This window comes from Microcaecilia unicolor, chromosome 6 (genome assembly GCF_901765095.1).
Source record: "Microcaecilia unicolor chromosome 6, aMicUni1.1, whole genome shotgun sequence".
Classification (NCBI taxonomy): domain Eukaryota; kingdom Metazoa; phylum Chordata; class Amphibia; order Gymnophiona; family Siphonopidae; genus Microcaecilia; species Microcaecilia unicolor.
Window position 1 is genome coordinate 196213843 of NC_044036.1, and position 17701 is coordinate 196231543.

General features: G+C 43.9%; 1 protein-coding gene across 1 annotated transcript in view; it reads right to left on the reverse strand.

The window, feature by feature from the left end:
* DOCK3 (dedicator of cytokinesis 3) overlaps window positions 1-17701 on the reverse strand; it is an 873576-nt gene that overhangs the window by 784864 nt on the left and 71011 nt on the right. The window contains exons 5-6 of the mRNA XM_030206787.1: window positions 16703-16799; window positions 3908-4056 (exon numbers count right to left, since the gene is read on the reverse strand). Of these exons, the coding sequence (XP_030062647.1) occupies window positions 3908-4056; window positions 16703-16799 (246 nt within the window). The remainder of the gene's footprint in view (window positions 1-3907; window positions 4057-16702; window positions 16800-17701) is intronic.

Genomic DNA, 17701 nt, shown 5'->3' on the forward strand with positions numbered 1-17701 from the left:
TATTGTAATGCACTCTACATTGGTCAGACTGCAAAGGGTTTGTACCAGCTCCAATTGATTCAGAATGCTGCAGCAAGACTTGATAGGTTATAAGCAACTTGTTCGCATCACATCATTTCTGCAAAAAACTCACTGGGTACCAGTACAATACAGGGCTAAATTTAAAATTCTATGTCTGATCTTCAAGGCCCTTAAAGAAAACAGGCCAGAGTACTTGAATAGGATCTCCCTCTACACATGTCCAAGGTCCTCCCCCAGGGAGTATCCGCAACCACAACCTCTCCAAAAGGACATCGCATAATGTGACACCTGCCAATGAGCTTTCTCTGAAGTTGCCCGCCCCCGTCCCCTCGATTGTACTCATACAAGTCTTCAATGAAAAATCTCTGTACTTCAGGAAGTTAGTGAAATCTTGGCTCTTCTCCCAAGCCTTTAACAGAAGCAGTAACCAACTTGAAGTCATACACATACAAGGACTAACACAAGCTTCCACATAAAGTAGCAGGACTTGCATACTCACTTCTACCCTAGCTGAGATTATACTCATGTACCTTTCTGACTTCCTGCGCAATTTCTTTAAATTAGTCCCCTTATTTTCTAACTCCTGTTACCCTATCTTATGTGTTCCACTTTTGCTTACACCCTATACTATTAAGATGTCTTATTGGGTATTAGGTTGACATTTTAAGTAGCATATTATGCCACATGTGCTGTTATTTGAATATTTTTACAGCTTTATCTATATTCTATGTTGAACTTATTCTTGCTGTACAACAACCTTGGTTGATTGTCTTCAAAAAAAGATGGCAAATAAATCCTAGCAAATATATAAATAAATAGGGCACCAGCTTCTGGGGAGAACAAGGAGCCACTGCAGTCACAGCGAAACAGAACATCCCGACAGCCACACAGTTCTTACAATGTGTGCTTTTATCTGTAGAGAAGGCAGACAATTTCCACATAACCCATTAAAACACGTACCTGGCTCTCGGAAATTCACCAAATTATGGGGGTAATTTTTTTTTTCATTGCTAAACCCTGTTTTTCTCATAGAAAAGATATTTTATAAAATTATCCCAAAGTACTTATCACAAAAATATACAAGGTGCCAAGGCAGCATACACAGGCTATTTTATTAAGACACAACTATGTGTTTTATTACATAGCTAGAATATATATGAGATGTCCCAAAATAATGAAATAATGAAAAGGCTGCCTGAACTGATTGTGTCAGAAGGAAAAAACGGCCTCAAACAGCTCCCGGATAAACAGTATCTACAGAGCTGAACCGGATCCAAAAGATCCTCTCATCATAGGCTCATGAAAAAAACCTTCAGAGATGGAGTCTAATAGTACATGAGTAGTTCAACAGTGAATAATCTCCATCTATGACTAGATATTAAACAATAGCTTAAACTTCAGGCTAAGCAATCAGTTAAATGTTATAGAGTACAATAGAAGCACTTATCTTTCTGGCTAGTGCCAACAGGCTTGTCTTATGCCTTCGTCTGCTGAACGAATCTGTGTGCAATAGTTGCACTGTCTGTTGTAGCGGCAATAGAATCTTCTCGCCCCTTCTACTGCCACTACAACAGACAGTGCAACTATTGCACACAGATTCGTTCAGCAGATGCAGGCATAAGACAAACCTGTTGGCACTAGCCAGAAAGATAAGTGCTTCTATTGTACTCTATAACATTTAACTGATTGCTTAACCTGAAGTTAAAACTAAGCTATTGTTTAATATCTAGTCAAAGATGGAGATTATTCACTGTTGAACTACTCATGTACTATTAGACTCCATCTCAGAAGGTTTTTTTCACGTGCCTAAGAAAAAGAGAGGATCTTTTGGATCCGGTTCAGCTCTGTAGATACTATTTATCTGGGAGCTCTTTGAGGCCGTTTTTTCCTTCTGACACAATCAGTTCAGGCAGCCTTTTGATTTATTTCATTATTTGGGGACATCTCATATATATTCTAGCAATTTGTTGCTCCCCATTCCCCTCATCATCTGTATAGTGAATTTTATTACATAGCCCCAAAACAAGCGCCCCCCCCCCCCCATCTTCTCTTCCTACTTAGGTAATCTGTTATAAAATTAACCAGACTCCAAAAGACTTCTCTTCACAGGAAAGATCTTGTTTCTCTTAGAATCTCCTCAGGATATTCTGGTTTCCCTCTGCAGGTATTATTATTTTATTATTATTATTTGTTACATTTGTATCCCACATTTTCCCACCTATTTGCAGGCTCAATGTGGCTTACATAGTACCGGAGGGGCGTTCGCCAACTCCGGTATGAACAAATACAAATTGATGTTGTGGTTCATGTGGAACAGACACATTAGGGAATTGTAGAGCGGAAGAGTTATATTATGTCCATTACGTGCTTTGGTTTAGTTGTATTGCAGAGTTCAGGCATTTAGGTTGGATTGGTAGGGTATACCTTTTTGAACAGGTTGGTTTTTAGTGATTTCCGGAAGTTTAGGTCATACGTTGTTTTCACGGCTTTTGGTAAAGCGTTCCACAGTTGTGTGCTTATGTAGGAAAAACTGGATGCATAAGTTGATTTGTATTTGAGTCCTTTGCAGCTTGGGTAGTGGAGATTTAGATATGTTCGTGTTGATCCGAATGTGTTTCTGGTTGGTAGGTCTATGATGTCTGTCATGTATCCCGGGGCTTCGCAGTAGATGATTTTATGAACCATGGTGCAGATTTGAAAGCAATACGTTCTTTGATTGGGAGCCAGTGCAGTTTTTCACGGAGGGGTTTTGCGCTTTCAAATCGCGTTTTTCCAAATATAAGCCTGGCTGCCGTGTTTTGGACGGTCTGAAGTTTCTTTATGATATAGGTATAGAATAATAACTTGAGAGACTTTAGCTGTTTCCCCCACTTATAACTCAGACTGCTTTTAGGGCAAGAATTCAGATTCTGACATCCTGCACTGGTACAGATATAGCTCTCTTTCTTTTGCCCTGCCTTAACAAGCCTTAGAACTGCTTGCTAGTAGAAGAGATGAAGAAAAAACACTTTCCCTCCAAAACTGGACCCTTAAATAACCTAAGGAAACCTACCTAACTCCCAGCTGGAAAAATCGTTGGTTTTTACCTCTTCATGCTGTATAGAGAGAAGCTCTACTCCCAAAAAGCATTTAAACAAAACTCTGTGCCATAATTACATTTATATGGTATAAGAGTTGTAATGTGGTCCTGTTTTGATAGTGTCCTACACAGACTTCACACACAGGGACCTTTGACTAAGCACAGCACTTCATTCTTCTCGCTTGTTCAGTTACAGAAAAACATCTAACATTTGGCTATCACCTGACTGTTCCCAGTCTTCTGTTCTTCCTCTCCTAGTCATGAAAATCTAATTGAAAACCTGGCTAGGATTATGGGCAGGATTTCAACGAACCACCACAGAATGCAAATAAATCTTAAGGAAAAGGAGAGGATGCAGTAAATCAATAAATAATTGCATGCGGAAAAAAAAGTCCTCCCCTAAAAACTTTAGCTATAATATTCTGATATTGCAGATCAGAAATATTTAAAATAAAAAAAATAAATAAAAACCTTTTTTTGATCTTCTAAAATAGTTTTAGATATAGTGCTATAACATAACCTATTTGTGGCATCAGGCGTTTAAACAGCTACAGAACGTGTCAACATTTATGACCTCATGTGAAGGACAGATGGCATCCTATTTTTATTTTTAGACATGTACATTGAAAAAATACGAAGAACATAAATATACTTAGCCACTAAATAACTCTTTTATGCAATGTTGATTAGACAAAAAGTTTTCTGGTGGATCCATACAGTATGGTGTTCTTTAAATCTTCTAGTAAATAGAATTGGTGACAGCATTGCAATAGTAGTATCATTGATGAATGAAGAGACCATACTTACTCATTCCCCCAATCCAGTCGGACTGTGATATGTCGCTTCACCTCTCGTACCTGGTCTTGTGTAAGGTGACCTGACAACAGTTGCCTCCGGAGATCAGCGAGTTCATTCATTACATGGCGTAATTTGTAGAACAGATCCACTTTGTGTTTCTGTAAGAAGAATGCAGGCAGAGGAATTAGACTACACAATTGTAGTAATTAAAATAGTTCAGCAAAAGACAGATTTGTGTTTCTAACAGAATATTTCACTTTCCAGATCCATCCTGACCCATTAGGGTGGCAAAATGAAGGAGTATCAAAACCATCTAGGTCACCATCACCTCTACCATCCTCTCCTGTCAGGATGCTTTTGTTCCTTGTTGTATCTAACCCTCCCCCCTCCCGTCAAACACCATGTCTCCCTCCTGTTTCCAACCAGTAGGACAACCCTGTGCCTTATTGCAAATAACCACATACTGCTGGCACAAGCAGTCAATAGAGGGAAGGACCAATGTTAGATATACTGAGGCATAGGGCAAAAATGTGAAGAGAAGCTCTTTGAGGGATAGGTAAGCAGTGTTTCACAGACTTTTAGCATGAAATTATCCACACACTAGGCTCTGCGATAAAACAGCCTGCGATAAACTTTATCCTGAAAATCCATGGCTTTATTCAAGGAACATGCCTAAACACAGCTGTCTCGCATCTCAAAATAATCTCTGGTAGTGCCTGAAGACAGCATCTGAGTGAGGTATGTAGGAATTTCAAAGGAATGTCTAAGTAATGTCAAATACATTCCTGTGGTTAGTATATATCAGACCAAATCGGGATGTTATCGTGATTTAACAGTCACCACTTAAAAGACAGAAGATAAAAGACGTGATTGGGAAGAGGTACAGATGACTAGAAGCTGGAGAGATCTCAGGAATCACTCAAGGATCATTCAAGACTGCTATCCTGAACACAGAGAACCATTGCTACATTACAAGAACCACTTGTCTGCCAAGCCAGCCATCTGTGAGGTTGTGTACTTACTTTGCTAAAGGACTTGGAACACCCGGAGTTGTAGGAAACTGATTATTACAGCAGGGAGTGTGTATAGATTCAACTGATTAAGTTTATCTGTCATTTTCTGAATTTGAATATGAATTTTCTTTTCTTTTCTTATGTCACAGCCTATAGCACACAACTTTTAAATCCTAGTTATTTCTATTTACATTTCAGTTTTTATTTCACACTTGTAAATAAATTCCTTCTGGCCAATATGAAAGGATGAAGGGAAGGAATATATAGAAGATAAGGATAAAGCTGACCTGCTTAACAATTATTTCTGTTCCGTGTTCATGGATGAAAGGCTGGGGAGAACGGCCGCAGAAAACAATTGCTAATGGAAACAGATGCTCGGTAGACCAGGACCGATTCTCAGAAGACTGTGTTCGTGAGGAGCTAGCTAAATTAAAATTGTGATGGGGCCTGACGGAATACAACCGAGGGTGCTCGAAGAACTCAGGGAGGTTTTGGTGGCTCCATTGTCTGACCTCTTTAATGCTTCCTTAGAGTCTGGAGTGGTCCTGGAGGACAGGAGGAGGACAGATGTGGTCCCTCTGCACAAGAGCGGAAGTAAGGAGGAGGTTGGGAATTACAGATCTGTTAGTTTGACATTGTGGTGAGTAAAATAATGGAAATGCTTCTAAAGCGGAGGATTGTTAGTTTTCTAGAATCGAATGGCCTGCAGGACCTATGGCAGCATGGTTTCACCAGAGGCAGGTCTTGTCAGACAAATCTGATTGATTTCTTTGAATGGGTGATCGAAGAGTTGGATATAGGAGGGACGCTAGATGTCGTGTACTTGGATTTTAGCAAAGCCTTTGACACGGTTCCACATAGATGACCGATAAACTGAGTGCCCTTGGTATGGGTCCTAAAGTGACAATCTGGGTTAAAAACGGGTTAAGTGAAAGGTGACAGAGGGTAGTGGTAAAAGGATGTTATCAGTGGAGTAGCACAGGGATCGGTCCTTGGGTCCACTTTTTTTTTAACATCTTTGTCAATGATATTATGGACGGCCTTTGCGGATGATACCAAGGTACAAATAAGTACCTGTATATAATATGTAAGCCGCATTGAGCCTGCTATGAGTGGGAAAGCGCGGGGTACAAAATGTAATTAAAAAAAAAAAAAAAAAAAAAGAGTCTAACAGGGTGGACACCCCGGAGGGTGTGAATAGCATGCAGAGGGATCTGGCAAAGCTTGAAGAATGGTCCAGCAATTGGCAACTAAAAAATGCATGGGGGTGAAGTACTTCTGTGTATGAAAGAAGAGCGAGACAAGGGTGATTGGGTCGGATGATCTCAAGGTGGCCAAACAGATATAAAAGGCGACAGTCAAAGCCAGAAGGATGCTTGGGTGCATAGGGAGAGAGATGGCCAGTAGGAAAAAAGAGGTGATACTGCTCTTGTACAAGTCTCCGGTGAGGCCCCATTTATAGTACTGTGTGCAATTCTGGAGATCGTATCTACAAAAAAATATAAACAGGATGGAGTCGGTCCAGAGGGCAGCTACAAAAATGGTAATGGTCTCTGTCATAAAATGTATGAGGACAGACTTAAGGCTCTCAATGTCTATACATTGGAAGAAAGGAGAGAGAAAGGGACATGATAGAGACATTTAAATAGCAAATAATTAAAAAACTCCAGACAGCCCAGAACACGGCAGCCAGACTAATATTCGGCAAATCAAAATACGAAAGCGCAAAACCCCTACGAGAAAAACTACACTGGCTCCCACTCAAAGAATGCATCACGTTCAAACTCTGTACCTTAGTCCACAAAATAATCCATGGTGACACCCCAGACTACAAATCAGACTTAATACAACTTCCACCCAGAAACGCAAAAAAATCTTCTCGCACTATCCTCAATCTTCATCCTTCCAAGTGTAAAGCCCTGAAATACAAATTAATGCACGCATCTACCTTTTCCTATATGAGCATGCAGCTCTGGAACGCGTTGCCACGCTACTTGAAAACTGTCTATGAATTGATCAATTTCCGCAAACTACTGAAAACCTATCTCTTCGACAAGATATATCACAAAGATCAACACATGTAACTATACAATCATTAATTTATCCAGAAATGTTCTATACTATCTTTTGCTTTAACACTATCATGTAACCCAAAACCCTCTGTAAAACCAAATGTATATTCTCTTCTACTTCCAGTATCCATGATGAATTGTAAGCCACATTGAGCCTGCAAAGAGGTGGGATAATGTGGGATACAAATGCAATAAATAAATAAATGTGCAAGAAGTGAGCCTCTTTCAAATGAGGGAAAAGAATGAGAGAACACAGTATGAAGTGAAGTGGTTACAGGCTCAGGAGTAATTTGAGGAAATTATTTTTCCCGTTGAAAGGATGATGGACGTGTGTAATCGCATACTGGTGTCTGAATCTAAGAAAACGTGGGATAGGCACATGGGATCTCTTAGGGAAAGGAGAAGATAATGATTTGCTGTGGATGGGCAGACCATGTGGCTCTTATCTGCCATCATGTTTCTATGATTTAAGTGAGCAGGAGCTTCTCCTGCCCACTTAAATTGCCTGGAGTTGCCAGACAGCCAATATTCAGCATCACTTAACCAGGCAGTGCTGCTGCATTATCTGCTCTGACCAGGCCAAACAAAAGGGGCAGGTCAGGGGCAGTAGAAGGGGTGGCGTTGAGGAGATGCTGGCAGTTACGCGAGTGACAACAATTTTCAGTGCCAGTACCCGCATAGCTAAGTGACCAAAATTAGGACAGTTCAAAAGCTGCCAACACTAATACAGTGGTCTAAGAAATCATTAAACCTCTATTATCACTCACAGCTATGACTGCTATCTACTCTTACACTAACAAAAGTGTGATTATACCAAAAATTATACAAATAGGAATATAAGGTGGCACATACTTTTCATGCAGGAATGCAAAATACAATGTGTAATTATGAAAACAAGCCTCCAAATTCTTACCTTCTAAGTAAGATTTATTAAAAAGAAGAAGGATGAAAATTAAAAAAAACAATAAATATTTAATCCAAAACAAAGACTATAGCTCAAAGTAGCCCAAAACAATATTGGTAATCAACAACCCAGTGTGGTACAGTTGAAAACTGCTTGGTCGCAAACTTTAGGCTATGACTTTTGTAGATATAGAATAGAGCATCCATCAACTGAATCAGCTCAGCTAGAGGCTTGAGGTACATATTGAACAGAATAGGCAACAGCATCAATCCTTGTAGTACTCCGCAGGTCAGTGCCTATGGTAGTGATGAGGTGCTACCGAACAGTAAAGACTGTTGCCTATCTGATAGGATCTGAACCAAGAAAGTATAATGTCACCGATATCGGTTTCTACTAATCTTGCTAGCATGATATTGTGGTCCACAGTGTCATAAACTGCTGAGAAATCCAGCAGTACTAACTAGAACTGTACCAATATTTTACTATTCGGTCAAATAGGAATAATGAAAATATTATTTGGCCAAATACGAATAATGGACTCCGAGCTTTAACATAACAAATAATAAAAGAAGCAATGTGAAATCAGAGATATCAAGTGTTTAATTCAGTAGGATTTAGCACAGTAGAGCTCTGGATTATTTGTATTCGAATTTAAATCGCTATTAGGCTGAACACAAATAATGTACAACCCTTGCACTAACATTAAGACACATTTCTGTACCTCGGTTTCTGTGAAGACATAATAGGGATACAAGAACTGTTTCCATATCCATAACAACCTCAATCCAGATTGACATGGATCTAGTCGGTTTCCCTCTTCTTGTCAATGGCTGAGTTGAACATAAACGTTTTTAAAATACATTTTGCTCAAAATGGCATGTTAAATGGTCATCCTCACAGAACATCCCTGGCTAGTTGTATAGGAAGTTACAAGGAAGAAGGTTGAGTCGACGGAGTTAATAGGGGGAGAGGGGGTTGGGGAGATAGAGCATGAACATACAAATGTGTTAGAGATGGTTATTGTATGGAGCATCTAGTGTATTAGGAATGTTCTTATTGTTACTGAGTTTATTTTTGAAAATAATAAAAAATAAATGGGATGTTAAAAATTGGCCGGTAACTTTCAAGCTTGTCCTGGTAAAGGTTGTTCTTTAGCAAAGGATGCACCACTGCCCTTTTTATTCCATGAGGCATCTGCTTGCCTTTGATGAGCACAGGTCAAGGGAGTGGGTAATTGGTCAAAGGCCTCTTAGGATTTTGTCAAGGTCTTCTTCTTTACTGGGTTCCCACAAGTCTGTGTGAGAAGGGGGCAAGTATGTACACACCTGGTTAACTGACAAGAAATAGGGGAGGGGAGGAAAATGCCTATAAATCCCGATGGATGATTTTGTTTGCAGGTTTTTTTTTTGTTTTTTTTTTTTAAAGTTCAATATTTGTATTGAAAATTGTTAAAAATAAACCTTAACAACAGTAGAAAGTGAACACTACAATGAATCATCTACATTATCAGGTGATAAAAGGAAATAAAACGAATGAGTATGCAAAACACTTATACACTCTTTATGAAGAGTATTCAAAGAATTTTAATAGAAGATCCCAAACTTTTTAAAAGTGTCCCAAAGAGCCTTAATCCTTTGCCATTATTCTGTCATATTTAACTACACTACACATTGAAGACCACCAATATTGAAAACAAATATGATTACGGTTTTTCCAGTTATGTATTATAGTAGATAATATGATTGCCATAAGAATATCAAATGACTTTCTTTTATCATCAGAATTTGAATTAGGTAAACAAGCAGACCTTAAAATATGTTTATAGGATAGAGCAATTTTAAGATTAGTTATCAGAACAATCCTGCTCCAAACTTCATTCTAAAGAGATAATAAGTTAGCACAAGAATAACACTCTAAGGTACCAATATCCCAAATACAAGATCAACATAAATTAGACAAATCTGAATTAGCTTTATGTTTAACTGGAGTATTTCTGGTCTCCAATCTCCTTCCAAACTCTTGATGATACCATTTATTTTAAATGGTCATTTAGTGACGCAGTCAGACAATGATAGAGATGTTATTTCTGGGATGTCAACCCCCCTTGAATAACATTAAGGGGCTCATTTTCAAAGCACATAGCAACTTACGGAACTTTGTAAGTCTAAGTAACTTTATAAGTCTAAATGCTTTGAAGTTATGCCTCCAAATCTAGTATGTGAGCTTTTTCATGGATTGGAGCATTAATCACCTGTGTGAATCTTAGTGCTCTCATTGTGTCCAATGGTGGTGCTGTGGTGATGTCTAGGGTTTCACTATGTAGATTAAAGTCTCCCACAATCACCAGCTTAGCGAAACTCAAGCTCATCTCTATAATCAGATAAAGGCGTTCTTGCACAAATGTGTTACAAGGTGCTAGGTATACTATGAGCAGCCAGATTGGTTTCTCCTCTTCTAACTGGATTAAAAAGGATTTTGATTCATTTAACTAAGGGATGGTGGATTTGCACAATTTGATTGTCCTGAATCAGGACTGCTACCCCTCCCCCTGTTTCCCTGGTCATGGTTGATGTTGGATGTTGAAACCTGTTGGGCATAGCTCAGCCACTGGAAAACCCCGGTTGCATTTATTCCTAAGATGTCTAAATGCTGTTCACAGATGACATGGATCACCGAGGATTTTTTAGCAGCTGATTTTACATTCACTAGGCCTGTTATTCCATTGGGTGGGCTGGGAGTAGCTTGGGTATGGCACTGACGTGAATGTTTAGGTACTGTTAGGTAGGTGATTCACATCTTGCACTTTGGTTGATGGGTATTATAGTTTCCTTTCCCACACACTACTGAGATCCCAGAATTATCCTGGTGTACTGGGTAAGGCACACTCTTGGTGTTAGATGCCCCTTAGGAAAATTTCACTAGGTGGCATTGCAGGTCTAAAAGACTATGGACCGGCAATCTTTGGGTGCAGTAAAGCAAGATGGGAAAATTAGGTTCTTACCTTGGTAAATTTCTTTCCTTTAGTCACAGCAGATGAATCCATTATGAATGGGTTGTGTCCACCTACCAGCAGGGGGAGATAGAGAACACTGAAAACCATAGTGCCTCTAGGACGGTTAGCTGCATCTGCCTCTCAGCATTTTTAAGCTTCCAAAGCAGTGTTAAACCTCAAAGTAGCACAACATGAACTTTCCTCACAGCGAACGAACGCCCCAGAACACGAGCAATAACCCAAAGGAGGGACAAACTCAACCTCTTGTAGTAGAACAGAAATCCTGAAGACTGTTTTCCAACTTCTCCCAATGAGGGAACATGTCTGCAGGAAAAACTGAACACAAAACAGAGTGAGTCAGGGAGGGATTATGGATTCATCTGCTGTGACGAAAGGAAAGAAAATTACTAAGGTAAGAACCTAATTTTCCCTTCCTTGTCATCAGCAGCAGATGAATCCATTACAAATGGGATGTATCAAAGCAATCCCTAGATAGGGCGGGAACAAGCCACACCACCTGTCTCGCTGATGTAATGGCCACCAAAAAGACCGTCTTTAGGGTTACATCCTTCTCCAAAGCTCACCTCAGCGGCTCGAAGTGCGAACACTGAAGAGCCTTTAATACTAGCCCCAGGTTCCAAGCCGGACAAGGGCCCACACGGGAGGACGGAGCCGAAGCACCCCTCTAAAAAACCGTGCCATGTCTGGATACGCAGCCAGGGAGAGGCCAGCAACCTTCCCTCAAAACATACCAAGGATGGCACTTGACCACGCAGGGAATTATAGGCCAAGCCTTTTTGTATACCATCCTGCAAAAAGTCAATATCGGCGAGACAGAAGCCCGCATGGGTGTGATCGCTTTAGAAACACACCAAGCCTCAAACTGGCGCCAGATCCGAGCACAGGCAACGGAAGTGGAACGCTTGCAGGCCTGCAAGAGAGTGGAGATGACCTTGTTAGAATAGCCCTTGTCTCTCAATTGCGCCCTCTCAATAGCCATGCCGTAAAACCAAAGCGGCAGGGATCCTCCATGGTCACCGGACCCTGCATCCACAGGGTCGGTACCAGGGGGAAAAGGAAGGGGAGCCTCCACCAGCATCCGCCAGAGGTCCGCATACCACGGCCGCCTGGGCCAATCCGGGGCAATGAGGATCACCACTCCTTGATGCAGCCGAATTCGCAGGAGTCGCCGCACTATTAAGGGCCAAGGAGGGAACACATACAGGAGGCCCAGGGGCCAGGGTTCAGCCAAGGCATCCAACCCCGCCGAGCAAGGATCTCTCCGTCTACTGAAAAAGGACGGGACTTTGGCATTTGTGCTTGAGGCCATAAGATCCGCTACGAGGCGTTCCCCATTTGGCACAGATCTGAAGGAACACTTCATCTGCAAGTTCCCACTCCGCAGGGTCGATTTGATACCTGCTTAGAAAGTCGGCTTGCACGTTGCTCTGACCTGCTATGTGAGCTGCTGACAGAAGCTGCAGATGTAGCTCGGCCCAGTGGCATATCTGAGCAACCTCTGCGGCCAGTGTTTAACACTGAGTGCCGCCATGTCGATTTATGTAGGCCACTGCTGTCGTGTTGTCCGACAGAACTCTTACAGCCAGTCCCTCCAGAGTCATGTGAAAGGCCAGAAGAGCCTAGAATATCACTCTCAGTTCCAAGCGAATGATGGACTACCCCGTTTCCTCGGGTGTCCACAGACCCTGGGCATAGCTTCCCTGGCAATGTGCTCCCCAGCCCTTCAGGCTGGCATCCATTACCACCAGGCACCAATCGGGAAGCACTAGCGGCATTCCTCACCGCAGCATGCTGTCTGAGAGCCACCACTCTATACTGAGTCAGGCCGCAGGGAGCCACGTGAGTCTGCGTTGATAATCCTGGAACATAGGAGACCATCGCTGAAGCAGGGCAATCTGCAGAGGTCTCATGTGCGCTCTCGCCCATGGCACCACTTCCAAGGTGGCCGTCATCGACCCCAACAGCTGGACAAAGTCCCAAGCTCGCGGGCGAGGCATCCTCAGGAGCAGACGGACCTGATTCTGAAGCTTGCACCGCCTTTGGTCGGGTAGAAAGACAAACCCCGAGGCCGTGTCAAACCAGACCCCTAAATATTCTAGAGATTGAGAGGAGGTCAGGTGACTTTTGGGTATATTGACAACCCAGCCCAGAGATTGCAGAATTGAGACCACTCTGGTTGTAATATGACGATTCTCTTCTGCAGAGTCTGCTCTGATGAGCCAGTCATCGAGGTACAGGTGAACCCGGATACCCTCTCACCTGAGAAAAGCAGCTACTACCACCATTACCTTGGAAAAGGTTCGGGGAGCTATGGCGAGGCCAAAAGGCAAGGCCCGAAACTGAAAATGATTTCCCAACACCGCAAACCAGAGGAACCGTTGGTGCGGGGTATATAGGAATGTGCAAGTAAGCTTCTTTTAGGTCCAGAGACATGAGGAATTCTCCTGGCTGTACCGCCGCAGTGACGGAGCGCAGGGTTTCCATGTGAAAATGCCATACTCTTAATGACTCGTTGACTTTTTTAAAGTCGAGAATGGCCCGAAAAGACCCGCCTTTTCGTGGCACCACAAAATAAATGGAGTAACGACCGCAGCCATGTTCGGCGGGAGGCACAGGGATCACCGCTCCAAGGTGCAACAAGACTTGTAAGGTCTCCTCTACCGCCACCCGTTTGACGGCAGTACCGCATCGGGACTCCACAAACACGTCTCTCACCGGGGCACCGAACTCCAATCAGTAACCTTCTCTGATCAGGTCCAGGACCCACTGATCTGAGGTAATCTTGGTCCACTCCTCGAGAAAGAGGGAAAGGCGTCCTCCTACAGCTGTAAAGGAGGAGTGGACCAGCGTCCCATCATTGTGGAGGATGGCCCTGAACTCCTGGCCTTGAGTCTGCTGCTGCGGAGCGGTTGTCCGAGCGAAAGGAGTTCCTCTGCTGAAAGCGGGCACGTTGAGTAAACCCAGCAGAGCGCCCTGGGCGATACCTTCGAGCTTCACAGAAGCGAGGTCTGGAGGAGGAGGGAACCACCTGACCCTTGGAAGAAGGCCTTGGCCTATATCCTCAGGTAACCGCTGGGGTTTAGCATCCTCCAGGTCTTTAACAATCTTCTCCAACTCCTCTCCAAATAACAGAAGGCCCCGAAAGGGCAACTTCACCAGCCTTTGCTTAGAGGCCATGTCAGCCGCCCAATGCCATAGCCATAGAAGGCCACGGGCGGACACCGCCACAAACATCTGTTTAGCCGAAGCTCTGACCAGATCATAGAGGACGTCAGCTAAAAATGACAAGGCTGACTCCATGCGCGGTGCAACCTCAGCGAGGGACTCCACACCATCCATGGGCTGTTCCACTGCCTGCTGTAACCAACAGAGGCAGGCTCGAGCAGCATAAGAACTGCAAACAGACGCCCTTAAGGCTAGGCCCAAAATCTCAAAGGACCGTTTTAGCGCTGATTCCAGCCGCCGGTCCTGAATGCCCTTCAGGGCGACCCCTCCCTCTACTGGGAGGGTGATCTTTTTTGTCACCGCCGTGATTAAGGCATCCACTTTAGGCATCCTAAAACGGGCCAACTGCTCCTCACTCAGAGGGTAAAGATGCCCCATCGCCCTGGCCATTTTCAAGGGCCCCTCGGGGTCAGCCCATTGAGCAGAAATAAGCTCTTGGATGGAGTCATGCAAAGGAAAGGCACGAGCAGGCTTCTTAGTACCCGCCATCCTCGGATTGCCAGAGGAGGCCTCGCCTGGAACAGGGTCATCAATAGAGAGGGCCTGTACGGCATCAGAGGTAAGTGCTGGCAGCTCACCACGGTGGAAAATCCGAACCGCAGTGGGATCATCCAGATCCAGTGGCAAAACGGCTCCTTCCTCTGGCTCTTCAGACCACGAAGGCCTGCCAGATCCCTCAGAGTCCCCACAGCCCGACCACGTGGGGGGGGGGGGGGAAGGGGGGAGCGCCACTCTCCGACAGGGAATTTACCCGTCTATGCTTAGCGTGCATCCAACGCTCAGGGGCATCCAAATCTGACATCAGCCCCGGGCCATCATCAGTCGGAGGGGGGCCAGGTAGCAACGCAGTGTCAGACACCTGCAGCAGAGCTCTTTTCAGCATGAAGGCTTTATGTAAAATAAGCACAAACTCAGGGGAGAAAAACTCACCCTGACCTCCCGTCTCCGAATCAGGAGCCACGGAGTTCCCTCTGGTAGCCTCGGCCCGAGGCGCCCCTCTGCTCTCAGACTCCTCCGCAACCGCGGGGGTCGAGCCATGCTGCGCTTGCAAGATGGCGTCCGCTGCCAGCTCCATCGAGCTGGAAGAATCATCGCTCGCCATGCTCATACTGGCTCTACCGTCTAAACAGCATGTTTTACAGAGCTCCACTGCTGATCTGCACTTGCCACAACGGGAACAGCGCTTAACTCGCTCAGCAGCCATCGCTGAAAAACAACAGAATAAAATTCAAAATGGCGGCTTCGCACCAAAAACACCCCCATCGGAACGCCGTCCATGGGCCCTCCCCGGAGGAGCTGAGTACCGCTCTTACCTCAAAGGACCGAGTCCACGAGCTCCGGTCATGCTGCACAGTCAGGAAAAGCCTCAGAAATAGCAGCGCTGAAAAGCGCGCTTTTTTTTTTTTTTTTTTAACGCTGTGAGGAAAGTTGGAGGCAAACAGCTACAGAGGTACTCCGCAGGCAGAAAAGGGTGGGAAAGGCAGGGAAAGGGCGAACCTATGTGCCTTTAAAGTGGCCTCCACTTAGCCACAACACCCTTGCTACAACTGGCAAAAGCACAGGAGCCACCCCAGGCAGAATCTTCAAGGAGCTGAACAAGCTGCATCCAACCCTGCTGGGAGATAGAGAAATACTCAGAGGCAGATAGAGCTAGCCGTCCTAGAGGCACTATGGGTTTCAGTGTTCTCTATCTCCCCCTGCTGGTAGGTGGACACAACCCATTCGTAATGGATTCATCTGCTGCTGACGACAAGAAAACCCCTATCCTCTGCGACACATCAATGCGAAGGTACGTAATTGGACAAAATCCAGCCCCTTCCTGTACATTTCCTTAACTGTGGCTGCGCCACATGAACTTTATCCTACCATTATATCACCTTGTATTTGTTTCACCAGATCCAGCAATTGCCTCCCGGTACTATGTAAGCCACATTGAGCCTGCAAATTTGTGGGAAAATGTGGGATACACATGTAACAAACAAACAAATAAATAAATAAATAAATGTAGCAAATGGCCACATAGGGAAAGCAACAGAAGCAATTTAGCCTTTTCACCCTCCTTATTAAAACTGCAGAACAGTGAAGTACTTTTGTGGGGGGGGGGGGGTGTGAAGGGAGGGTGGGACTCGGAACCACTGAGTATCACCCAAGCTCCAGTTCAATCTTCAACACGTAGCAAAAGAGCTTAAATCATTCAGTAATAATCCCACAATTAACTGGGTCAAGAGTTAATCTGAGAAGCACCAAGGAGCTGCTGCACAAACTGCTGAGATAAATACTGAGCATTTCATGGCTGCACAATAAACCCTTAATGGGCGAATCACTAGGAACTACTTTGTTTCTCTGCCTCTATCCACTGGTCAACGGATATAACCCACTTGATCAGGACTGGATAAAGGTATGACTTCAGTGGTTTGCTACACACAACCAATTCAGGGATGTCAATAGGAAGATTTTATATGGGCTCACTTTACTCCATATTTTCCATCTAAATCATCAATAGTGATGCCACTTTCTATATAATTTCTTGTTGTGCAGATTTCAATGAAACATTGCACTGCTTTTCTCTACACTTACCACATACAGCTGTTTCCAAAGGATGGCCCATTCCTGAAGTGTTGTTGTGACTTCAGTAACAATAGAATCTTCATCTGGAACCACAGTTTCATACTGCCTGTAAGAACACCAAACATACATGCTTTGTTTACCAAAGGGTTGGATTAGGAAGTGTTCATAGGGTTTAAAAAAACAACAAACAAAGTCACAATTGAGGATCATATGACCTGTCATACACCAAGTTGGAAATAATTTCTCCCAAGCTTTGAAATGTGGTTGGGATTGGGGGGGAGGGGGGTTAAAGCAACAGATCTCAACAAGAGGTCATCTTCCCTCACTTAATATTTGGGAGATATTCCTTCACAGGATAGTGTTTCTAAATTGGTTTGTTTTGCACATATGACAGAAATGAACTGTATTTGTACATCAGTGTGTTACATACAATGAAGGGAATAATCGAACGGCGCCGACGAAATACATGGCCGGCGATGTATTTTGGCGGTGCCGCAAACAGCTGGCCAGACCCATATTTTCGAAAAAGATGGCCAGCCATCTTTTGTTTCGATAATACGGTTCCGGCCAGCCAAATGCCTTGGATTTGGCCGAGGTTTGAGATGGCCGGCGTCGTTTTTTTAGCGATAATGGAAAGTTATGTCGGCCATCTCAAACCCCGGCCAAATCCAAGGCATTTGGTCATGGGAGGAGCCAGCATTTTTAGTGCACTGGCCCCCCTGACATGCCAGGACACCAACCGGGCTCCCTAGGGGTCACTGCGGTGGACTTCAGAAAAGCTCCCACGTGCATAGCTCCCTTACTTTGGGAGCTGAGCCCCCCAACCACCCCTCCCCCCCAAAATCCACTACCCACAAATGTACTGCACCCACTAAAACTGCTCCAGGGACCTGCATACAGCCTCTAGGACTTATTGCTGCTGTATAACTTTGGCACACCAGTTGACACCTGAAGACTAATCTCTTTGAAAAAGTCCTTTATTTGAATAAGCACGTTTACTCACAGTTA